This window comes from Accipiter gentilis, unplaced genomic scaffold (assembly GCF_929443795.1).
Source record: "Accipiter gentilis unplaced genomic scaffold, bAccGen1.1, whole genome shotgun sequence".
Lineage (NCBI taxonomy): Eukaryota > Metazoa > Chordata > Aves > Accipitriformes > Accipitridae > Astur > Astur gentilis.
The window spans coordinates 592,843-617,933 of record NW_026060950.1 but is presented as its reverse complement, the minus strand read 5'-3'; the positions used below and the strand labels follow the sequence as shown (position 1 = coordinate 617,933).

Below are 25,091 nucleotides of genomic sequence, written 5' to 3'. Positions count from 1 at the left end.
TTATCCTTGCTCTTGTGCTATGGGATGCTCTGTTTCTTGTTTTCCTGCCTGCAGAAAGGATGCGGGTACCACCTGGACCTTTTTGTGGTGGCCGTGATGCTCGGGGTGTGCTCTGTGATGGGGCTGCCCTGGTTTGTGGCTGCGACCGTCCTGTCCATCACCCACGTGAATAGCCTCAAAGTAGAGTCTGACTGCTCAGCTCCAGGAGAACAACCCAAGTTGCTGGGGATACGAGAGCAGAGAGTCACTGGCTTGCTGATCTTTGTGCTCATGGGCTGCTCTGTCTTCTTCACTTCTGTGTTAAAGGTGAGAGGAAAATGCAAACCACCCAACAACCGTGAGCTTGTTGGAGGTTACAGAAAAACAGTCCCCTCTCTGCAGGCCTGAGTAGTTAGTTGTGGAGCGGAGGAGGAGGAGGTGGTCCCAACCCTTGGGGCTTGACCAACGGTGGGAACCAGCCTCGGTTAGGTTTTGCAGCCCTTCAGGCCCCCGTTTCGTGTGCTCGAGGCGAGCGAGCAACGCAACTGCTTGAATTTTTGGGTGTCTTTCAGGCCCACCCATGTTTATGGGTTACAGTTGAGCATATTCAGACCAGCACATCTGCTCTGTTTCAAACAGGCAGCCCTTTAGTGGCTGCAATTTGCTCCCCAAATGCCGCGGAGCAGCCGTTCCCAGGAGCTAAACACACTGAGGTCATCCCTGTGGGCTTCCTTGCACGTTCCTCCCACAAAGTAATCTCGTCTCTAGGCTAAAAGGAGGCCTGTGGCCTTTGCCTGTTGCCCCAAGAATAGGCAGAAGTGTTTCTTCTACCGCCAGAGAATGCGGCATAGGGTAGCACGGGTGAAATCGCCTATTTTCCTCCAACCTTTCTGGAAAATAGGATTATTCTGAGGAGAGATAACTCCCAAGTTCAGCCTAAAGCAGAGCCTTAGCTCACTCGTGCGCACAAAATGGCAAAAAAATGGTTAATATCTGACCCATCTCTAAGCCTGAATGGAAGCTGGAAAGCTTCAAGCAATTTTAGGCAGTGCCTGTGGAAGAGGGTGGTAATACTGAAAATGCAATACAGAAAAAGAAACGATTGCATTCTTTCTTTTCTTTTTCTTCCCCCCCCCAGTTTATACCAATGCCTGTGCTTTATGGCGTCTTTCTCTACATGGGTGTGTCGTCGCTCAGAGGAATTCAGGTACGGACTCTTTTACAGCGTGCAGCATGTCGGCTCCCTGGTATTTTGTCTCTGTAGCAGCAGGGAAAAAAGCAGTGGCATGGGAAAAACTTCTCACAGAGCAAGCAATGAAACTCTTTTGTGTAAGAAAGAGATTGGTGGAGGCACAGGAGATAGATAGGGCTGGGAGGACCAGGCAAGTTCAGCGCTCTCTGTTGCAGGGTTTAGGGCAGGTCAGTGTTTGGTTACGTGAAAAGCGGGGGAATTTGGTGCAAAGGGAAGGCAGTTTCTACCACTGGTGGAAATCCTCATGGGGGGATTCAGTGGGCCGAGAAATGCTAATAATGGAATGGCATGGAAGAGTTGCCGTTTGGGCAGCTCTCAGGGGCAAGCCGGTTGCTAGATGGAGCGAAGGGAAAATGGGTGCTGCTCCCAGGAGGAATGCGGTGGGATCCAGGAGTTCTGACGGCAAGCGAGATGCTGCAAAGTGCCTCCACGTCTCGAGAGGGCCAGCAACTTGCCGCAGTCCCAAGGTGGCAACCTTTCCCTTTTATTTCGCAGTTCTTTGATCGCTTGAAGCTGTTTTGGATGCCGGCGAAACACCAGCCGGATTTCATCTGACTGCGGCACGTGCCCTTGCGAAAGGTGCATTTCTTCACGGCGATCCAGCTGACCTGCCTCGTCCTGCTCTGGACCATCAAGGTGTCCCGTGCCGCCATCATCTTTCCCATGATGGTAAGAGCTGCCACCGCTCGGCAGCGGGGTGTTTGCAGCGTTGTTGTGAGAGGTGGCATCGTCTCTGAGCTCACCGCATCTTCCCTCTTATTCATGAAGGTTTTGGCTCTCGTATTTGTCCGGAAAGCGATGGATTTCTGCTTCTCAAAGCGAGAGCTCAGCTTTCTGGATGACCTTATGCCAGAAAGGAAGAAGAAGTTGGACGATGCCAGAAATGAAGCTGGAGAAGAAGAAGAGGTAAGGCTTGCTGTGTCCTCGGGGCTGGACATCTCCGTGTGTCTGTGAGATTGCCTGTTTCTCTTACAGCTTGTCTGGAAATGTTGGGGGAAGATCAGCACTCAATCGAAATAGATCCCAATAGCCTGTAACTTTTGTAACCTTTGTTTCCTCAAGTAGCAGTGAGCTGAACGCTTGAATACAGGTGTAATTTTTAAAACGAGTCGTTTTTCACAAAGGTCATTATCATTATGATGATTATTATTAGATGCTGCTGCGGCTGCTGCTGCTGGCAAGACTTGCTCATAATCATGTTTTGAACACACAGTCCCCCTGCCCCGAAATCTTTGGAGTGAACGGTTTCTCCCCTGCTGCACTAATACCTATAGCTGCCAAGGGGAAGAAGCGGAGGGCAGACTGCTAAGTTTGTGCTGGGCATTCAGCTTATCTCCACTTTGATCAAAGACAGAGAACGTGATTTGTCCCTTTTTTACATCAGGAGTCCAGGAGGGCCATGGAAGCTGCTGCTACTGCAAGTTCAGTTCAGCTGAACGTGGGGAAGACCAGTGACGTGGATATCCCAAAGCAAAGCAGTGACGGGTAAAGCCCCACCAAGCGCCAGGACCCCCGGCAAGATTAGCTTGAAGGTGTTTGGCAGAGTTTTCTCCACTTGCCTCTTTGTGGGGCATCCCACAGAAACCAGCAGGCAGCTTGGTGGGAAAATCAAATTTGGGGGCAGGGCTGCAGGAGGTGATTGCAAGGCTCTGACCGCAAGCAGAGTGGCTGCAGCACTCGCGTTTGACCCCCAAACCTTGCCTCATCAGTGCTTTTACGGTAGCTGGAGATCCTCATACTTAACACATGAGGAGTTGCAGGCGTGATCTGTACCAGCAGTGGCTTAGGAACCCGGACCGGGGCTAAGCCCCAGCAAGAGCCTTTGCACAGAGCTGTTGCTCTGCAGCTCCCGGGCTTGCCTCCCAAAACTCCTCATCCAGCAAAACCTCCCACGGTTATGCAGAGCTTTGATTCTCGGGGCTCCGCTGTTCCTCTTGCTGATGCTAATGCCCTTGGTGGCATCAGTTCCCATAATCACGGATTGCTATGTAAAATATTTATTGCAGGACTGATCCTTCTGAGATTGTTATCCTGGATGAAATGTCACAAATGACCGTATGGAAGGCTCTCACTTTGAAGACAGAAACCCTTTGAATCCAGGGAGGAAAAAGGTAAAGGATTGCATGTGATCGTGACCGTGCTCCTCAGCAAGCGACGGCGCACACCTACGCTTTTCCCACGCTTTGGCCGGCAAGGCTGAGCAAATGGCCTGTCCCTGGGAACAGGCAGTGAGGACCGTGGCATGCAAACCAACTCCTCTCTGCTGGGGTGGTCCCCCAAACAGGGCTGAATCAGCAGCAGCTGGCAGGTCTTCCACTGATGATGCTCTCCCTCTTTTTCTCTTCCCTTCGCCTTTCCCCACTCCCGCTTTTCACGTTTAGGAATCTTGACTTTGAAGGAGAGGAGTGAGAGCGTGACTCGGGGATGTGCCAACGCAGACAGAGGGAGAAGGCGCTTTGTTTCAGTTGGAGGATTCCCATTAAAGCCATGCAGATGTTTTCAGTTATCCTTGGTGTGCTTCAGGCATTCAGTATCTCTAGACCAGCAAGCTGAGGGGAACGTCACAGTCAAGGGGAGTTTGGTGGTGTTAAGTCTGTGTGCGTACGTGCGTGTGGGGGTGTGGGTTTGTAGTGGTAGAGGGACTGCTATGGCTTTATCATTCAGTGCTCTTCTTTTAATACCTAATTCCTCCTCTTTTTTTTTCCTCTTTTTTTCAAATGTAAACTGGGAATGTCCAAAATAATTTTCTGTTATATTTGATGCATTCTCCACTTTCTTCTTGATCACAACCGGGTTTTTGGTCTGGTTTGGGGTCCTGGCTTTAATTCACTCTTATGTCTCTTACTGGTACGAGAGGGATGCCCTCTGCGGCAGGGCAGCATAGAGAGCGTCCAAGCAGTTGGCCTAAGGTGAAAGAAAAGCATTTGCTCCCTGCGCTCCAGTTTTACCTCTCTTGGTTGGTTTGGTTTTGGGTTTGTTTTTTTTGCTTTGGCTCTGCCATCAGCCTGGGAGCTGCAAAATGCAGAACTGCCACCTTCTTGTCCCCTGGCTGTAAACTGCATCTAAGGGAGCTCTTCAGGTATTTGATTTTGAATACACCATATGGTCACAGGAGCGGCCAGACGAGACCTGGGGCTCTGTGTCCCTGGGCTGCTCCCTCTGTTGTTTCTCCACTTTCCTTCTGTATTGGATCTGGCTGAGTTGGAGTTCCTTTACCTGACAGCAGCCCTCGTAGTGCTGTGCTCTGTACTGGTAGCTAGAAAGCTGTTGATAACACAGGAGTGTTTTGGCCATGGCAGACAGCCAGAGCACACCCAGACACCCAGACATCCAGGCGTCTTCCACATGGAGGCCACTTCCCACCTCGGCTGGCCAACGCAACGCGCTGCCTACCTTCTTCAAGGACGTCAGCAGTTTGATGCTGACGAAGCCCATCTTGTTCTTCTGGACATGTTTCAGGAGGAAAGCATCCTTGGCCAGGTTCTTGTCAGAGAGGTGGAATTCCACCCTGGACACAACCCTCCTGGCCAGCTGCCGGTCAGGGACGGGGTAGCTGTAGTCCAAGAGATCAGCCCCCAGAACATCGCTCGCATCGCAGAAGCTCCCGGCAAAGCAGCAGGGACACGGGTGTGACTTGGTAGCCTTTGGGATGTGCAGCACTGCCCGGTCCCAGCCACAGCGGTGCAGATGGCAGAGTCTTGAGGAGCGGGGTGGCTCAGCTGCGCTCTGAAATGAAATGGAGTTTTATGCTTTTAGAAGCGCGCTTGCCTTCATGCCCCCAGCATCGGTCCCTGCCACAAGTTACGCAGCACATGGCATTGCACAATCTTGCAGCCAGAGGTGCCTCATGAACAGAGCGCAATCTCTTTGATTACCAGGACACAGGCCAGGAGAGATCTTTGGCCTCCGGTTCACGGCAGTTGTCCCGACTCCCCCAGGCCACACACTGTTCACACAGCGGGAGCGAGAGGCCTGTGTCCTTGGTACCCTTGGGGTGTCCTTGCTAGCGCCGAATCCTCCAAGCACGAGGAGGGGATGTACTAACCCCATCCCTGGGATCCCGTAGAGCGCAAACAGCCCCAGCGCCCTGACACCGGACGTTGGGCAGAATCCAGTCCTTTTCTGGGAGCACGCGGCAGCGGGTACCGTCTCCTCCGGGGTGTCACGCACCCAGGGAAAGGGCCACCCCCTCCCAGGGGGATCCAGAGCTGCTGCTTTTCCCAGCAGGAGACTGAAAGACCTGACAGCACTACTGGAGCGAGGGCTGGGGGAAAGCGTGCCACCGAGCAACACTGCATGACCTTCCTTCATGCCCTCGAGGTCCTTTTTCCTATTTCTGCCTCGCTCCGGTCAACGCAGTGAACAGAAGCGCGGGCAACGGTCACAAACGCATTTGCCATCTGGTGCAAGGAGGCTGCGGCTGCAGCTTGGTGCCCACTCGGCTCGGCTGAATCAACTTGTTGTTCTTCCCCCACCGGAAAAATACTGTTGAAAGCCAAGAGCATTTGCACCCGCAGACCCCGAGAGCCGCCTGTAGGCCCCGGGGCCACCCCAGCCTCCCTTAACTCTTTCCCTCCCCAGGAGGAGCTGGGGAGGCTCTTGGGGGTGGGGCGGAACACAGGGAGCCCCCGCATTCCTTCCGGGGAGACGCCAAAGAGTCCTTGGCAGCTAACAGCCAGAAGGGACCATGGCGCGGCCACCAACGCAGCTCCCACTGCCTGGGCCCTGGGGCCCCCTGGCGCCCCAGCTTTTCCAGCCATTCGTGCTCCCCAAAACTTTCTACCCTTGAGGTAGGGACCGACCCCAACCCCTGCAGCCCAGGGATGCTCTTGGAGGACAAGAGCAGAGGTGACCGCCGGCCATCGCTCCTGTCTCATTCTCTCAGGCTCAGCCAACCTATGCCGCCTGCCCGCACGGGAGCAGCCCTTCCCTGCAGCCCGGGCACCCCAGGCACCACCAGCAGGTATGGCACCCCAGTCTGCTCTGGCCCCTTCGCCATCCCCATCACACCCGTTCCCCCGGCACTTTTCGCATGGGGGTTCAGCAAGCCCCGGTGAGCATCCTTGCCCTCGCCCGGGCGGCGCGTGCCCAGTAAAGCCCATCTGCAGAGAATTCCCCAAATATTTGGGGCCACCTCTCCCCTTTCACCTCCTAGATGCCAGTCTCCTCCCCGATTTGCAACCCTGTCCCACCGGCACAGCGGCTCACCCCGTGGGGATCACTCCGGCCACAAGCTCCCCACGCCCCTGGCCCAGAGCTGGGGGATGTCGGCCATCGGGGCCGGCTCGGCGGGTGCCCCTGGACAGTTCCCCCGGCCCAGCACAGCTCCCCCTCACCCACACAGGTCTGCAGAGGGCTCCATGTGGCTGCCTCTTTGACCCCCGGGTCTTCCGCATCCAGTGGACAACCACCGACCTGCCTCCACTGGCCACCCCCACGCTTGGCCAAGGCGCCGCTTCTCTGCCGGGTGCTGCCCTGTGGGGTCCCGGGGGCTGCGGGGCCCCCCAGGGCCAACCACGATACCTCACACCCTACAAAAACCAGAGGAGTGGGGTGGCCCCAGACCCTCTGGAGCTGCCAGTGTCCATCCCTGGCTACCAGCACATCAAGGGGCAGCTGTCACAGATCAACATCGCCAGCACGGCCACCCCTGTGGGGGCACCCCCGGGCAGCGATGTCCACACCAGCCCCTGCGCTGCCACCAACAACGAAGCCCTTGGGGACACTGCAGGCGACCTTGCAGTGTCCGAGGAGATGGTCTTGGAAGAGGCCCTAAGGCTCTTCGGTTGCTCCCTGGATAGAGTGGGGGTCAGCCAGGATGCTCCCAGCAGAGGTTCCGTGCCCGAGGATGCTGCTGGCACCAGCACAGACACCCCCGACCACGACTTCAGCTCGCTCTCGCTGCCTGAGGAGATGCTCACCCCCGACTACTGCATCCCCAAGCTCAGCGACGCCATGCTGAGCCTCAAAATAGTCAACGGCGGCGGGATGCAGCCCCAGGAGCCGTGGCAGGATGCGGGGATGGACCTGCCACCGTCCCCACCTGCCACGGCCGGCAAGCGGAGGAAGAGGCAGGCGCAGAGCTCCTTGCCAATGGCACCCAGCAAGCGCAGGGCTCTGGCAGCCAACGTGAGGGTGTGTGTGTGGGGGGGGGATTAGACAGGGGTGAGAGGGATGGAGATGGGGGCAGTGGGGGGGGTGGGAGAGGAGGGGTGGGGTATATGGCAGGGGGGGTGGGCGGGGGTGGCTAGGGAGGGGTTAGACCAGCTTGGATGGGACCTTTTCTCTTGTCTTTTTAATTAAAAGCTCCTTCTCCAGAACCGCTCCGTGCCTGTGTGGGACAGGGAGGGAGCCCGGGGGGCACCGGGAAACAGCCCCCAAGAGGTGCAAAAGCCCCGCCGAGCCCCAGACCCAAGCCAGCAAGCCCCGAGGGGAACCCAGCCACCCCCAGGCCTGAGTCACCACCAGCACGGCAGGCGATGGTGGGGGGGGGACGGGAACGGGAACAACTCCCCGTTCCCCTTCCCCAGGAGAAGCAGCCCTTTGGTGGGGAAGCCAGGACAGACAGGTCCCTGCAGGACTCACGGACACGGCCCCACGCAGAAAGCAGCACAGAGCCCCTGCCACAACGACAGACCTTGGGGGCCGGGGGGGACACGGGCACACACGACAACAAAGGCTGCAAGGCCTTCGTCTTGAACACCACCAGCATCCCCTCCAGCGGGGACAGGGCTCGGTGCACAGCCCTTCAAAGCCTCAAGACCATCACGGCCTTCCTCGGGTCCCACTGACCTCAGCCCCCAAGAGCCCAGCTTTGCCTCACTGACACAGCAACATAACCCCAAATCACCCCAAGAATGGCGAGGGAGGGAGCTGCAGGCCAGGCAGGGACCCTCCTCCGCTTGTCTGGCTGCACCTTGGGCAGCCGCAAGACCAGGAAGGGGGAAGAAAAAATCAGAAGGAAAAAAAAAAAAAAATCACTGCACCGGCCAGAAAGTGCCTGGAAACTTCATCCCTCTTCATTGCCCATTTCCCATGCGAGCTCCACAACCTGGGAGCAACGCAGCCAATAGAACCTTCGAGAAGCAGACACACAGCCTGCTGCAGCTGGCCCTGCTCGAGCAGCCAAGGTGGGCTGGATGATCTCTAGAGGTCTCTTTCAGCATCCATTCTGTGCTGCTGTGACTCTGTCTCTGTCGTGGTTTAACCCTAGCCAGCAACTAAGCACCACCCAGCCGCTCACTCACTCCCCCCCCACCCAGTGGGATGGGGGAGAAAATCCGGAAAAAGAAGTAAAACTCGTGGGTTGAGATAAGCACGGTTTAATAGAACAGAAAGGAAGAAACTAATAATGATAATACTAATAAAATGACAACAGCAATAATAAAAGGATCGCAATGTACAAATGATGCGCAGTGCAATTGCTCACCACCCACCAATCGACACCCAGCTAGTCCCCGAGCAGCGATTCCCCCCCCACTCCCCAGTTCCTATACTAGATGGGATGTCGCATGGTATGGAATACCCTGTTGGCCAGTTTGGGTCAGGTGCCCTGGCTGTGTTCTGTGCCAACTCCAGCTTTCTCGCTGGCTGGGCATGAGAAGCTGAAAAATCCTTGACTTTAGTCTAAACACTCCTCGGCAACAACTGCAAACATCAGTGTTATCAACGTTCTTTGCATACTGAACTCAAAACATAGCACTGTACCAGCTACTAGGAAGACAGTTAACTCTATCCAAGCTGAAACCAGGACACTTTTAACCACTTAACATTCCGTGAGAAATACTGCAAGAGCTCAAGAAGAAAGAGCAGAAAGACAGGAGACAGGTGAAAGCCTAGAGCGCCAGCTAGAGGGAATGAAAGACCCTCTTCCTTCTCTGAAGCTTCAGCAAGGCTTCCTTCACCTGCTTGTTCCTCCGACTGTCAATGACGGGGTTCAAACTGGGGCTGACGAGACTGTAGAAAAGGGAAAGAACTTTCTCCCTCCCAGAGGAGTTACCGCTCCTGGGCCCCGCGTACATGAAGATGGCGTTTCCATAAAAGACACCCACCACGGTCGGGTGGGAGCCACAGGTGGAGGTGGTTTCGTGCCATCCTGGCACAGAGCGGATGCGCAGATCGGTGGCCAGGCTGTCCAGGGAGCAAATCGGGATTAGGGCTAAAGGGAAGAGGAAGAAGCACACACAAACAGCAAAGATCAGGACTTTATTGGCAGGAGCGGCAGGGCAGGCCAGCTTTGAGACAGCAAGAATTTCACAGGAGAAGTGGACAACCTCGCAGGGGCCACAGAAAGGCAGGTATAAAGCCAGAGAGGCTTGCAGTGTACCAAATACAAACACCAAAGCCCACAAAACCGTGGCAAGGGTGAGGCGCAGCCTCCAGATCACGATGAGGGCATAGCACAGGGGACGGCAGACTGCCACATAGTGAACTTGAGACATGATGGCCAGCAGCACGCACGCCGTAAGTGCAAAGATTAAATAAAGATGGCTCTGTGCCCCACACCCAGCAAAGGAGGGGGTTCTGCCTTGTCCAAGGAGGCTCCTTAGCATACGGGGGACATTGCTGGAGGCGTAGCAGATGTCCGCGATGGAGAGGTGGCAGAGGAAGAAGTACATGGGGAGGCAGTAGTCCAGGCAGATAAGCAGAAAGACAAGTGCGTTTCCCATCAGAGTGGCAGAGCAGAGGGCAGAGAAAAGGCCAAAGAGGCAGCGCTGCAGGGCTGGGGTGCTGCAGAACCCCAGGAGGACGAATTCTGTGACCGTCGTTTCATTCTGCACGCTGTGCTGGAGGTGAGGCAGCACAAACTGCGACCACGGAGATCTGGAAGCGAAGGAGCAAGGAAAAGGAAAGAAAAAGGAGAGTTTTCCTAAGAATGTTGCGCAGGAGGAACCGCTGCACCGGCTCACCAGCGCCTGGTTCTGCTTCCCCAGCATGAATGACACGTCTGTCCAGGGCACCTCCCCCAGCACCCAAAACAGACTGCACCCCTGCACAGCGCAGCCCACCCTGCCTGCACCCCCCCATCACTCCAAACCACGCTACACCCGCACAGGCTGCACAAACCTGAACGGCACCACCCAGCTGATCACTGCGCCCACCCCACGGCTGGACCTCCCAGACAAGTGGCCCCCAGCCCCTCACTGACCATCCCTGACCCGTCACTGACCCCATCCCTGACCCCCTCATCGACCCCATCCCTGACCCATCACCAGACCCCTCTCCCCCTCCCCTTTCCCCCTTCCTTCCTTCTTCCCCCGCTCCCCCGTTCCCGTCCCCTTCCCGCCCGTACCCACCTGCCGGCCCCGCCGCCGCTGCCGTCCGCCTTGCTCCCCGCTGCTGGGCCGAGCTCGCCGCAACGGCCCGACCCGCAGCCTCCCGCTGCCCACCGGCCTCTCGCCTCACCTCCCGCCCGTCCCCACGCACCGACCCCTCTGTGCCCACGCCACCTCGCTCCCGGCCCCACCACCCCGGGCGTAGCGCGTCCCCCAGCACCCCGGCCCGGGCCCCCGCGCCCGCTCAGACGACCCAGCAGGCCCGGGCTGAGCCCAGCGGGGGCGTAGGCCCCGGGGAGGGGGGGAGGGGGGACTCCCCCCCTCCCTCGTGCCAGCGAACGGCCGATGGAACCCTGCCGCCTGCCGCGGCAGCCGTAACCAGGGCAAGCCAGCAGACCCCAACGGTCGCAGATCGCTGTGGCTGAGCGCACAGGAAGGCCTCTGGTGTCCCGGTGTGCCCACCTGCCTTCGAGCGAAGGGAGCCCGGCGGGCCTTGTCCTGCGCCTCCTGAGGACGAGGGAAGAGCCTCGGCGTGCCTGAGGGGCTGGGGGCTGCTCCCCGGCTCGGCCTGGCCATAGGTGGGGGTGGCACCAGGCCCTGGGAGGGAAGGGACAGAGGACAGAGGGGTGTCTGCGACAAGGGGGATGCCCCCATACAGACAAACCCCAGCCCCATAGCGGGAGGAGGAGGAAGAGGGAGCCAGTCCCGTCCCCCCGGGGCGAGGAGGGGTCCATGTGCTCCGGGGCAGCCAGAGGGCTTCTGGGGAGGGGGGATCAGGGGGCTTAGGGGAGTGACATTGGGGTACTTTGCGACACCCTGTGGCAGCCAGCCCTGCTCCCGCAGTGTCTGGGAGGACAGTGTTGGGACAGGATGGGAGCGAGGAGCCCCTGAGCACAGCCACCTCTGCCCCCACCACCCCTGGGGTGGCAGGGGGTCCTCCTCACCCCTTTCCTCCCTCCCTCCTGCAGGATGGCGGAGAGACCCCCTGGCCACGTTAGGCAGGCCTGGGTGGAGAAGGCTGGAGCTGCCCCGGCTCCCAGATCCAGGCCAAAGCCCCATGAGATGTCCGAGGTCCAGCTGCTGCGGGCAGGTGAGTGTGCGGGTGCTGTGGAGCAGGGGGCTCCCCAGCCTGCCCTGCCTTGTCCTGGGCCAGGCTCACATCCCCCAGCCAGGCTGGCATCAGAGCTCCCACAGCGCAGTGGCCGGGAAGGGAGCTCTGTTCTGGCGTTCTGGGACAGGGACTCTCCCTGTGCCCTGGTGCCAGCGCATCCCTTACCAGACCACAGCAGGGCCCCCTCCCTGTGCTGCCCTCCAGCATCACACCCTCTCTCCTGGGGCACACAGGGGACACCGGTGTCCCAGCCTTGAGCAAGGGCTTGTGGCATCCCTGGGAGCTGGGCAGAGGGCTCGGGTTTTCCCTGCTGCTTGCCCCCCAGCCCTTCCTGCTCTCTCTTGGCCAGATCTGTGCTGCTCTGCCTTGGCTTTGCCCAGGGAGGAAGACAATACCCTGGACATCATTCGAGCCTTCCTCAGGAGCAGACCAAAGGTATCCGTGGCCACTTCTATGAGGCTGTGCCCGTGTCTCCCAGCCTGTCTTTCGGCCCCTGTCCCGTGCTCAGGAGGTGCTGGGGGCTGTGCTGGGCCCCCCACCTGGCTGTCTCTCCCCCCTGACACTGTCTGTCTGTCTGTCTCCTCCCTGGCTGGCAGCAAGAGGCCCAGAAGCTGAGGTTTCTGGCCTCCATCTGCACCGTCTGCAGCACCACCAGCGTGGACTCCGCTGCGTGGGACATGCTTTACTTCTGCCAGCCAGAGGTGGTGGAGACCATCGAGGTGAGGGGACGGCCAGTCAGGCTGAGGCAGGGGCAGGGGCAGGGGCAGGGGCAGCAGGCAGCGACACAGCCCCGGGGGCAGATGAGAGCTTGGCCAGGCAGGGGGGTTGCGGATGAGCACTGCTCCAGGTCTCCATCCTTGGAGATGCTCCAAAGCCACCTGGGCGGCCTGGCTGGATGTTTGCAGGTCCCTTGGCCAGCCTGTGGCTCTGTGACGGGCACAGCCCTTCCAGCCATGGGGCTTGGGACCACTGGGTGCTGGGTGGGGAGGGGGTGCCAGGATGGGGGCACCTGGGCTCTGCCAGCCCCACAGGCTCTTGCTGGGCGAAGGAAACTGCCCCATCCTGAGCTGTCCCACGCTGCTGTGCTCCCCAGGTGCTGCTGCAAGAGGAGCCCGCTGGCCCCCAGGGCATTATGGTGCAGCAGCAAGCCATGCTGGCCATCATCTCCATGAGGTACCTGCCCCAGCCCCCAGCTTGGTGGCCCCGATGGCACCGGTCCCAGGTGGGGGGCATCCCCAGTCCTGGGTCTGAGAGGGAGGCAGAGAACAGGGCAGGGGGTGCCACAGGGTTTTCCCCGCAAAGGCAAGTGCCAGTGTCATGGAGGGTTGAGGGGTCCCCCATGGCATGGGGCTCAGCTCAGGTCTCTAAGCCCAGGGTCTGCCTCCTCCTCTGTCCCCGCAGCAGAGCGGGGCTGCTTCTGCAGGAGAAGAAGAACAGCCTCCTGTATGCCTGCTTCTGCAACATCTTCCACCTGCCTCCTCAGGAGGACACTCAGGGCCCTGATGCTTCACTCTACTCCAAGGTGTGCCAGGGGGTGAACCATGGGGAGTTCCCTGGCTGCGAGGCCCCTTCCTGGGCACCGCAGGGCCACGGCCGTCCCCTGCCAGGCTTCCAGGGCTGCCCCCAAGACTCTGTCCCCCTCACAGACCCTGGCCACGATGGACAGCATGCTGCAGGTGCTGGTACGCAGTGCCGGCACCCTTGGCATCGTGGAGCTGCAGAACATCTTGGAGGTCTGACCTTGGCACAGGGTCCCCATGGGCAGTGACCCCTGGCTTGAGCGGTGCCCACCCCCAGCACCTGGTGCAAGGAGGGGGGCAGGGAATGTCTCTCCTTACCAGCCATGCCCCCCCCCCCCCCCCCCCCTGCCTCCTGGCTCCCGCCAGAGCCCCTTCTCCTGCCCCAGCCCACGCCACCTCTGCAGCCTTGCCCGCTGCCCGTCCTCCCCAACACTGCCTCCCAGATGGACCTGCCTGTCTGGCAAGGGGAGCCCAGCCCTGGGGCTTTCCCCCTCCAGCTTCACCATGGGCCATATCCCAGAGCCCCCACCACAGGTCCCCAGTGAGGTGGTCACCCCAAAGCCTTGGAGTCCTTGGGTGGGAGGCAGAGGGATGTTTTTTGGTGGGGAGTGAGTGAATGGAAGGCAGCAGAGGCAGCAGCAGAAGCAGGATGCAGTGACCTGCCTGCCCGCAGCAGGTTGCTGTGAGGGGCAAGAAGGACACATGCCCCATCCCAGGCACTGCCCCAGAGCAAGCCTGGCTGTGCCATGCTGTGCCATGCCACCTCCCTGGCACACCAGCAGCTTTTCTCCTCCCAGCTGCTGCTGCCCTTCACCGATTCCCAGCTGGCAGAGGTGCAGGAGAGGGCCATGGCACGGATCGCCAGGCTGGTGAACTTCATCACCACCTACTCCCTGCCGCAGGTACCGAGCTCCTGGTCTGGGCAGCCCCAGTGCCCTGTCCCTGTGCCCCTGAGCCCCGGCACCTCCCCAGTGCCCTGTCCCTGTGCCCCTGAGCCCCGGCACCTCCCAGGGAAGCTGGGCACCCAGCCAGCAGGTCGGGAGCAGGGGTCTTTGCCCTGCCCCTGTCCTGTCGATGCTCTCTCCCAGGGCAGGGCAGGGCAGGGCAGGGCAGGGCTGCCCCGGGCACAGGCAGGAACCTGGGTCCGGCAGCCCTGCCCTGCTCTTGGCTGCTGCCTAGCTGCTCTGGGAGCAGCTGGGGCTCTCGTTGTGCTCACACTGCCTCTCTTCCCCCAGGTCTGCCCCTGCTTTGCCCAAGCCACAGTCCGCAGGCATCAGTGCTCCAAGACACATCAGTTTGTAATGCTGGGGAAGCTGGTGGGGCACCTCACCCTCTGTTGCACCTGCAAGGACAAGGGGATGCGTCCTGAGGCTGCAGAAGCTCTCTATCACCTGCACACGTTTGTCCTGCAGCAGAGAAGTAAGACAAGCTGTGTCGGGCTGGATCCCCCAGGCATGGGCAGTCAGGGGCCACTCTCCTTGACGAGAGAAAGCCTTATCCAACCTGCCTGCCTGCCTGCAGTCTGAAAAGTCATTTTGCCTTGCCCCCGCTCACAATAGCCCTGGACCCTCCCTGGGTATCTGCTCCCTGGACCTGTCTGGTGCCCTTTTTCTTTGCCAGCAACTTTTCTGCCCAATGCTCTCAGACTGCACTTCCACTTCTGCACCCTCTCTCTAAGCACCCCGTTTTTGCTCCCCCCCAGGCAGGTGGCCCTGGCTGCATGGCACAGAGCAGCTGCAGCTCCAGGAGGACTGGCAAGCAATGAAGCCCTGGCAGCTTTTGAAAATCAGCCACACCCGCAAAATCTTCTTGGTAAGAAGTGTCTTTGGCTCAGTGTGAGTGAAGGGACACCCGATGCGTGGGGATGACAGGGGCTCACGCTGTTCCCTAGGCAAAGGCCCTCAGGGAGCTTCAGTCCCCTGCGGGACCCTGATGCCCACCATCAGTCTCCTCCCCAGCGCAGCCTGGCTCCGTGCCCCGCTCTCACTGCACAGTCAAGATGCTCTGGGTGATGCTCTGGGTGAGGCAACAAATCTCCCCTCCTCTCCTTCATCCTGCAGATGTTCACAAAATACCTCCAGTCCTCCGACCAGGCAGACATCATCCTCATGGCTATCAAGAGCTTGAGACACCCAAGCGCCTACAGCATCAGGCTGGCTGCCCACATGGTGGATGTCCTTGTGGCGGACCGTGCCTTCCAGCCGGGGCAGGTGAATAGCCCATGGGTGGCACAGCTGATGCTCCAGCCCACTGGGGGACTGTTCCTCCCCTGGCTCTGTGCCTGGCTAGCACTGACGCCGTCTCGAGCTGGCATACCGCACTAGGAACGGAAGCAGCTCCCAGTAGGAGCTGGGGAAATGGCCGCGTTCACCATGCTGACATCCCCACTCCCGCCCGTGTCTCCCCTCCAGGTGCTGAACGTCGTGTGGGCCATCTACAGAAGCCGGCCCTCCGTCAGGGTGGTGGTAGCCCGCAAAAGCCTGGACAGGGCCCTGGTGGTGCTTGTGCGCAAACACCCCAGGGAGTTGGTGGCCAGCCTGCTGCAGTGCTCCCCGACGTGCACCCGGTAAGGGGACCACCAGCCTTTGGGGGCTCCTCTCACACGAGGAGAGGGGCCCCAAGACCCTCCCGAGGGATTTCAGCCTGGCCATCCTCTGGGGTGTCCCTGCTGACAGAGCCCCGTGTCCCTGCAGTGTCGCCAGGGCCATGTGGAGGGCAATGATGTCTGACCTCCGGGCTGCGGACAAGGTGCTGAGGGAGCTGCTCAGCTTGCTGGTGAACCAGTCACTGCGCAAGACCTCCACCTCCACCAAGGACAACCCGCGCATCCTCTCTCTGGCTGTGAGTTGCTGGACGAAGCCTTGCTGACCTCCGGGGCTGATCTCAGCTGTCCGGGGCCCCTGCTCCCCTTCCCTGCCCGCCCCAAGGCTTTACCTCCCCAGGGATGAGGGGACATCTCAGCGTCCGGGTGTCTTCTGCAGGCAACCAGGGCGATAAGCGAGATCCTCCTGCAGTCTGTCTGCCTCTGGCAGGTGGAGGCAATTTTCCCCCAGCTTTTCCTGGCGCTGCTTTTCCAAGCGTCATTCACCACGGAGCTGACGCTGCAGGAAGTGCACATCTTCTGGACGGAGCACCGACAGGATCAGCTCACTCCCATCAGGTGCTCCATCCCTTTCCTCTCATCCCTGCCAACCACCCGGAGCCAAGCCAGGGTGGGAGCTAAGCATTTCTCCTTGTGCAGGTCTGCGGTGCAGTCCATGAAAGTGCTGCTCTGCAGCATGGGCTTTGAGAGCCAGGTACTGGCCATCGAGGCGCAGGGTGGCTGGGACACCCTGCTCAGCTCCCAGACCCACCTCATGGGAGTGCGCATTATCGCCAGGTGAGAGCCCCTTCTCCCTGCTCCTTGGGGACAGGGTACCCCATGCCACCCCCTCCCTTGGGGCTGATGGCAGTGGGGTCCCCATTACTTGGAGAAAGTGGTACAGACTGGCGATGTCCAGGCTGGTGCAAACCCCCAAAAGATGTGCCTGCCTGGCTCAGGCCTGACAGTGCCTCCTTCCCCGTCAGGGAGATGATGAAGATGCCAAGGCGCCTGCGCTCCGCCATCTTCTGCCATCTGGTAGAGCTCCTCCGGACAGAGGACCCCACCTGGAAGATGGTCACTATGGTCTTCTTCATTGAGGTGAGCCTGATGGCACCACTCCAAGCTCCCCCCGATGCTCGGTTCTCCCATGCCCACCACTGTGGGGAAAGCTGGGGCAGTGGGTGGGCTCTGGTTGGTACCATGGAGGAGCAGATGAGCAAGCAATGTGCTGTGGTGTGGGGCACGGGGACTCTCTGCAATCCCTGCTGCCTCTCTCTGTCTGGGCTTGGTCTTGCCCTGCGTCCTTGTCCTGAGCTGATGGTTGGAGCCAGCACCACACCTCACCAGCTCCCACTGCCTGTGTTTCAGATGCTGGACTTTACCAACATCAGTGAAGAGCTGGTCCGTGCCCTGGAAATCTTCCCCATTTATCTGCAGAGCCAGTGCCTGGGGATGCCCAGCCTGGTGCTCAGGGCCATCCTCAGGCTCACCGAGAGGCCTGACACAGTGAGTAGGGGGCAGCCGGGACAGCAGCCCAGGGTGGAACAGTGGGTAACGTGGCAGCTCAGGCTTTCCTGGGCATTGTGGGCTGTGCTGGCTGCTGCCAGCTCTCCTGCCTCCCCGGCCCTCTGCCCCATGGCTGTGCCATGCCAAGGAGAGAAGCAGCAGTGCTGACGGGAACGGGCTCCCACTGCCAGCACGTCCCAGCAGGGATGCTGGCGGCAGAGCAACCGGCCTGAGCGTGGGGTCTGCAGGGCCTGGCCGTGAGGTGTTGAGCCCCAGGGTGAAACACAGCAGCCATGGCAGGGGCTGCTGGCAGCTTGGGCAGCTTTCCAGGCAGCGCCAGTCACCCACCAGCCTATCCAGGGGGGTCTGGTGGAGAAGGGGGCAGCCGAAGGGCTGGCAAGGAGCCAGTGCTGTCTGTCCTCCCCCTCTGTGCCCTGCTCTTCCCATGGGCATGCTGGTGAGCCCTGTCTGCCGGGACCTTGCCCTCGTAACCTGCACTGCCTGCAGAGAACCCAGTGGGGAGGCCGGTGTTCGTGGAGAGGGTTTTCACCCCTGTGATCGGTGGCTCCTTTACAAAAAGGAGGTGGCATGTCTCACACAGGAAAGGAAAGCCCTTATCCTGCTGCCGTACGTTATGGACCAGCTGCTGGATGATGACAGTGATGCCAGCGCCGCGGCCCTGCCCGTGCTTGGCAACATGCTCTGGCTGCTGGAGGGGAAGAGACTCAGCCTCACTGCCCTGGCACTGGCTGGAAAGCTCCTGCTGCTTTTCAACAATGTAAGGCTGGGGGAGAGCCCCATGTCCCCCTTCCTGGGCACCTCCATTCACGCCTCCCACTGCAGCCCCTGTGCTCTGCAGGGGGATGCTTTGCCCTGCAGTCCCCAGACCCCATTGCTGCCCTTGGTGGCTCCGTGCTGTGTCACAAACCCCCCACCAAGGACTCACTCCGGCTCGGCCTCCCTGCCGCAGCGGGGGACAGTGGTGGCAGGATGGCAGCAGGCGTGCTGAGCCCCACCAATGCACACCCTGCTCTGGCAGCATCCTCCAGCCTTCTGCAGGGCCTCCCTCTCTGGCCCTCAGCCCCGGAGACCCCAGTCTCCCTGGGCAGACCATCTGCATGCCGCAGCTTGCTGCCTTTTGCAGCAGGGCTGCCTGCAGCCATTTTGGGGATGTCTGTCTCCATGTCAGCCCCTTGCTTGCCATGGGCTTGTGGCTGAGGTCCTCCTCCCCTCTTCCCCCAGGAGCTGGACACGGTGCAGGAGCTCTCCATCCATCTCTTCCAAATTGCAATGGGGCTCGTGGTGGGTGCTGAAAAGAAGAAGATGAAGAAGGTGGTGTGGGACAGCCTGCTGCCGCTGCTCTTTCACCTGCATGACCAGGACGAGAGTGTGGCCAAGGTGGGATTCCCAACCTGACTGGTCCTTTGGGGAGGGCAATGCTGACACTGCACTGTGAGGTCTAGCTTGTTGAGTCCCTAGGAACAGGCAGAGCCCCCCTCCCTGCCCACTGCTGCCTTTTTCCTCCTGCTGCCTGGTGGATGGGCAGGTGGGTCCCTTTCCCACCCAGCTCCCTCCACACAGCCCCTGGCATGGGTCCCTGCAGCCCCAGAGACTGGACTACGGCTCCGCAGCAGCCTGGGGCCACCACAGCTGAAACGCTGAAGCCCCGACAGGCTTCCAGCCAGAGAGGGTGGCTGCCCTCCTCTTCCCCTGGGGTGCTGAACCTGCTGGCAGCATCAGTCCCCAGCTGGTGCGTCTTCCCTGCATGGGCCAGGACAGGCTCTGAGGCCCACCAGGAGGGAGGACACAGGGTCCTGTGCCCCCCATGGTGGTGGTAGCATCTGTGCTGCTCACCAGGCCTCCCAGGAAGCCCTCCGCAGCGCTGGCCAGTTCCTGAAGTGGAGGCAGCTGGTGCGACTGGCCGAGACGGCGCAGGCATGGAGGATCTGCGAGTGCTTGGTAAGCATAGCCCGAACACCCCTGGGATCTGCCCTGGGTAAGCCCTGCCCGTGCCCAGCAGAGGGGACCAAGGGCAGTGTCCCCACAGCTGCATGCACCCTCCTGGAACAGGCTCTGCTCCAGGCTGTCCTCACCTCCGGGGTCCCAAAGGGGACCCCGCCACCAGGATGGCACCCTAGCATTGCCTGGGAGCCCTCTGCTCCCTCCGAACCCCAATGCGGAGAGCGGAGAGCTGGGAATGTCCTGCTGGGGAGAAGAAGGGTGGTCCTTGGTGGAGGGATGGCCCAACGGGGGGGCCATCTCTGTGCCAACTCTGCACCCTTCTCTCCAGCTGGCCAGGAAGAGGAGCAGGGCCACGTACTACCTGTGGAAGAGCCAGACCTACCTGCGGAGCCCGCAGGAGTCCCTGCGGCTGGAGGCTGTCAGGTTCATCGGTGAGCCCCTAGCCCCAGGGTCCCTTTCTCTCCCAGGGTCCCTGTGTCCCAGTGCAGGACCTGTGGGGCACCCCTTCACTCTCTCCCACTCCTGCCTGCACAGGTAGGGCTGGCAGGAGGCTCATCCATCCCCTCCCCGATGCTGCACCCTGGGGTCAGCCCTCCCCAGGGAACTGTGTGGCCAGACAGGCTGGCTGGTGGGTCCCTGATGGCCAGTGGGTCCCTGACATGCTGTGTCCCCCCAGGACTCCTTGGACGGGATGTGGATGAGCACGAGAACGAGCACAAGTACATCAGAGAGAGTGAGTGAGGGCAGTGGGGAGGAGGAAGGACCTTGGCATGGAGCTCCCCCCCCCAGCCTGGGCAAGGGGGGCTCTGCTCCCAGCACATCTGTGGGAAGAGGGGTGTTTCGGGAGGGGCGTATTCCTAACCAGCAGCTTCCAGCTGAGCCATCTGCCCCCTGGTTCCCTCCTGGCCCTGGGAATCGTGAGGTGCGATGTGCCCTGCCTGGAAGGGATATGGGGCTGTCACCTCACCTCTGCTGCTTTGTCCCCACAGTCCTTCAAGGCCCAAGCAAAGACACCAGCCCCTTGGTCTCCTCCCTGGCAACTCAGACACTCCTCATCCTGGGACGAGGAAGGCTGAAGTCGAGGTTTAACCTACCACGGCTGAGTTTACAGATGACGAGGGCACGGATGAGGTCACACTCAGTCCCCAGCGAGGACTCTGCTCAGGCAGAGACAACGCTGGAGCCCCAGCCCTAGGATGCTCTGCAGGCTGGGGTATCTCCTCTTCCTGAGGTCTAACAGGAAAGGAGACACCTCAGCTGGAGGAGGACCCGGCAGCCTCCGGAGAGTGGCAGGACAGCCACTCTTTCCAGTGGTCTAGGACAACGCCTGTCCACGCGCTTCATCTTTGCCACAAAGCACCAGCTGCTCTGCTGGGCTGTTGAAACAGAGGGAAGGAGAAGGCCACGCCAAAGCTGAAGCCAAAGTTGAAACTGAAGCCTTCCCTCCCCTCTGCGGGGCCACGCCGGGGCGAATCCCTTTTTCTGCCTCCCACCGTCCAAGGATCCTGTGCTGCTTTGGGCTGACGTGGCCGAGCTCGGGAGCTACAAAGCCACCAATGCTCTGACTCCAGCAGCATCCTCCCCTCCACGTCCCCAGCAGGAAGGGCAGCTCTGCCTCCTGCCCGCACCGCAAGCTGCGCAGCCACTCCTGCCTGGGGATGTCAGAAGTCACAAGAGCCAGCAGGCCCGGGGGAGTTGTGGTAGCAGAGGGCCCTGCTTGCCACAGCACTTTGCCATCTCCTTCTCCAGGTTCGGGCACCAGGATGTCATCACGGGGCTGGACAGCCTGAGCCGGGAGTGCTGTGTGACGGCAGGGGGCCGGGACGGTACCGTGCGGCTCTGGAAGATCCCGGAGGAGTCGCAGCTTGTGTTTTACGGGCACCAGTAGGTCTGGGGCGGGAGAGGGGGCTGCAGGCAGGGGGGTCAGGCTGGGGCAGCGGTGTGCAGGTGCCAAGCATCACTAGGAGCCTGCCGGCACTGTGGGGATGCTGATGCCCCGGTGAGCCCTTGTCTCCTAAATAGGATCCCAAAGCATGCTCATAACTGATGGCAGTTGCCCCTTCTCTTCACAGGGGCTCCATCGATTGTATCCAGCTCATCAGTGAGGAGCACATGGTGTCAGGCGCCGATGACGGGTGAGCACAGGGCCGGGGTGGTGCCTGGGGTGCGCAGGCGGTGCCCCCCTTGGCCCCCTCGCCCCTTCCCTCCCTGGCAGGTCCCTAGCCCTGTGGGGGCTAACGAAAAAGAAGCCGCTGGCACTGGCCCGGCAGGCACATGGCATGCAGGATGCCTAGGGCCTGCAGCAGCCATACTGGATCTCAGCAGTGGCCGCCCTGCGCAACAGGGACCTCCTGGCTACAGGTGTGTGGCAGCTGCTTTGGAGTGGGGGTGTGGAGAGGGGGGCGTCCTGCTCCCTTACCTGGGTGGGAGTGCATGGCAGTCTTCTCTCTCTGCCCCAGGCTCCCACAGCGCCAGCGTGAAGCTCTGGAAGTGCGGTGAGGGATTTCGGAAGCTGGAGCCCCTCTGGGACATCCCGTTGGTATGGATGGGGAGGTGGGGGATTGGAGCTGGGCTTGGGGCATCTCTGGGCGGGGGCTCCCCTCCCTGGGCGGCAGGAGGAGGCTGCCAGAGCCCCTCACCCTGCCCTGTCCCCTCCAGGTGGGTTTTGTTAACAGCCTCAAGTTCTCTGCAGCCGGTGACTTCCTGGTGGCTGGCCTTGGACAGCAGCACCGGTACTGTCCCCCCTCCCTGGTGCTGCCCAGGGGCACAGCCCCCCCCTGCTCCTCCAAGGACCCGGCGGAGGGTAGCCCCCATCTCTCTCATCTGCAGGCTTGGCCGGTGGTGGAGAGTCAAAGAGGCCAAGAACAGCGTCTGCATCGTCCCTCTGAAGCGGAGGGCTGCAGCCCCCAGTCCCGAAGCCCCTGACAGCCCTGAAGCCCCCGACAGCTCCGAAGCCCCCGACAGCTCCTAGCCCCTGGCCCCAGAGGCGCTGGAGCCAGGTCACCAAACCCCTGTCCCTGGAGCTGCGCCCCGAGTCCTTTGTGCAACCATCTTCCTGGAGCCGGCAGGACGTGAGCAGGGGGTGTCGCATGGCCCCCTGATCCTGCTGGCCCCCCTATCATGATGTGGCTCTGCCCTCTGCGAGGGTCTGCCCCTTTCCCTCAGGTTCAGCCTGACCTGAGCTCTGGAAGAGTCTTATTTAAAAAAAAAAACAAACCAAACCCACTTTATTTACATAAATTACAAAATAAAATAATCACACTTTTGCTCACACTAAGAATCTACTCTTAAAAACGCGGTTGGGCTCAGCACAGCAAGGAGCCACAGCAAGGTCGTTGCTAGCAGAGCCTTGTGCTCTTAACACAGCGTTCCATTTTTATAGCTCTCATTTTTATAGCTTAAACCATGATAGAGACAGAGTCACAGCAGCACAGAATGGATGCTGAAAGAGACCTCTAGAGATCATCCAGCCCACCTCGGCTGCTCGAGCAGGGCCAGCTGCAGCAGGCTGTGAGTCTGGTTCTCGAAGTTCTATTGGCTGAGTTGCTCCCAGGTTGTGGAGCTCGCATGGGAAATGGGCAATGAAGAGGGATGAAGTTTTCAGGCACTTTCTGGCCGGTGCAGTGATTTTTTTTTTTTTTTTCCTTCTGATTTTTTCTCCCCCCTTCCTGGTCTTGCAGCTGCCCAAGGCGCAGCCAGACAAGCGGAGGAGGGTCCCTGCCTGGCCTGCAGCTCCCTCCCTCGCCAATCTTGGGGTGATTTGGGGTTATGTTGCTGTGTCAGTGAGGCAAAGCTGGGCTCTTGGGGGCTGAGGTCAGTGGGACCCGAGGAAGGCCGTGATGGTCTTGAGGCTTTGAAGGGCTGTGCACCGAGCCCTGTCCCCACTGGAGGGGACGCTGGTGGTGTTCAAGACGAAGGCCTTGCAGCCCTTGTTGTCGTGTGTGCCCGTGTCCCCCCCGGCCCCCAAGGTCTGTTGTTGTCGCAGGGGCTCTGTGCTGCTTTCTGCGTGGGGCCGTGTCCATGAGTCCTGCAGGGACCTGTCTGTCCTGGCTTCCCCACCAAAGGGCTGCTTCCCCTGGGGAAGGGGACAGGGGAGTTGTTCCCGTTCCCGTCCCCCCCCCACCATCGCCTGCCCCGCTGGTGGTGACTGGGCCCTGGGGGTGGCTGGGTTCCCCTCGGGGCTTGCTGGCTCGGATTTGGGGCTCAGTGGGGCTTTTGCACCTCTTGGGGGCTGTTTCTTGGTGCCCCCTGTGCTCCCTCCCCCTCCCACATAGGCACCGAGCGGTTCTGGAGAAACAGCTTTTAATTGAAAAGCCAAGAGAAAAGGTCCCATCCAAGCTGGTCTAACCCCTCCCTAGCCACCCCCGCCCACCCCCCCTGCCATATACCCCACCCCTCCTCTCCCACCCCCCCCACTCCCCCCATCTCCATCCCTCTCACCCCTGTCTAATCCCCACCCCCCCCCTCACACCCTCACGTTGGCTGCCAGAGCCCTGCGCTTGCTGGGTGCCATTGGCAAGGAGCTCTGCGCCTGCCTCTTCCTCCGCTTGCCGGCCGTGGCAGGTGGGGACGGTGGCAGGTCCATCCCCGCACCCTGCCACGGCTCCTGGGGCTCCATCCCGCCGCCGTTGACTATTTTGAGGCTCAGCATGGCGTCGCTGAGCTCGGGGATGCAGTAGTCGGGGGTGAGCATCTCCTCAGGCAGCGAGAGCGAGCTGAAGTTGCGGTCGGGGGTGTCTGCGCCGGTGCCACCAGCGTCCTCGGGCACGGAGCTCCTGCTGGGAGCATCCTGGCTGACCCCCACTCCATCCAGGGAGCAACCGAAGAGCCTTAGGGCCTCTTCCAGGACCATCTCCTCGGACACTGCAAGGTCGCCTGCAGTGTCCCCAAGGGCTTCGTTGTTGGTGGCAGCGCAGGGGCTGGTGTGGACATCGCCGCCCGGGGCTGCCCCCACAGGAGTGGCCGTGCTGGGGATGTTGATCTGTGCCAGCTGCCCCTCGCTGTGATGGTAGCCAGGGATGGACACTGGCAGCTCCAGAGGGTCTGGGGTCACCCCACTCCTCTGATTTTTGTAGTGTGTGAGGTATCAAGGTATCATGGTTGGCCCTGGGGGGCCCCGCAGCCCCCGGGACCCCACAGGGCAGCACCCGGCAGAGAAGCGGCGCCTTGGCCGAGCGTGGCGCTGGCCGGTGGAGGCAGGTCGGTGGTTGTCCACTGGATGCAGAAGACCCGGGGGTCGAAGAGGCAGCCACATGGAGCCCTCTGCAGACCTGTGTGGGTGAGGGGGTAACCGTGCTGGGCCGGGGTGGCTGTCCAGGGGCACCTGCTGAGCCGGCCCTGATGGCCGACATCCCCCAGCTCTGGGCCAGGGGCGTGGGGAGCTTGTGGCCGGGATGATCCCCACGGGGTGAGCCGCTGTGCCGGTGGGACAGGGTTGCAAATCGGGGAGGAGACTGGCATCTAGGAGGTGAAAGGGGAGAGGTGGCCCCAAATATTTGGGGAATTCTCTGCAGATGGGCTTTACTGGGCACGCGCCACCCGGGCGAGGGCAAGGATGCTCACCGGGGCTTGCTGAACCCCCATGCGAAAAGTGCCGGGGGAATGGGTGTGATGGGGATGGCGAAGGGGCCAGAGCAGACTGGGGTGCCATACCTGCTGGTGGTGCCTGGGGGGCCCGGGGGGCCCGGGCTGCAGGGAAGGGCTGCTCCCGCGTGTGCAGGCGGCACGGGTTGGCTGAGCCTAAGAGAATGAGACAGGAGCGATGGCCGGCGGTCACCTCTGCTCTTGCCCCCCAAGAGCATCCCTGGGCTGCAGGGGTTGGGGTCGGTCCCTACCTCGAGGGTAGAAAGTTTTGGGGAGCACGAATGGCTGGAAAAGCTGGGGCGCCGGGGGGCCCCATGGC

General features: G+C 60.7%; 2 protein-coding genes across 14 annotated transcripts in view; one reads left to right on the top strand and one right to left on the bottom strand.

Annotated features, from left to right (window-relative positions):
- The window catches only part of LOC126037129 (uncharacterized), a 115,347-nt gene that overhangs the window by 47,733 nt on the left and 42,523 nt on the right, over positions 1-25,091 (bottom strand). The gene's annotated exons all lie outside the window — the stretch shown is intronic.
- Positions 135-3,949, top strand: LOC126037130 (electroneutral sodium bicarbonate exchanger 1-like). The gene is made up of 7 exons (XM_049797380.1): positions 135-306; positions 1,118-1,186; positions 1,727-1,900; positions 2,000-2,137; positions 2,616-2,716; positions 3,238-3,342; positions 3,613-3,949. Exons 3-6 carry the CDS (start codon positions 1,895-1,897, stop codon positions 3,323-3,325), a joined length of 333 nt encoding a protein of 110 aa, XP_049653337.1. The 5' UTR covers positions 135-306; positions 1,118-1,186; positions 1,727-1,894; the 3' UTR covers positions 3,326-3,342; positions 3,613-3,949.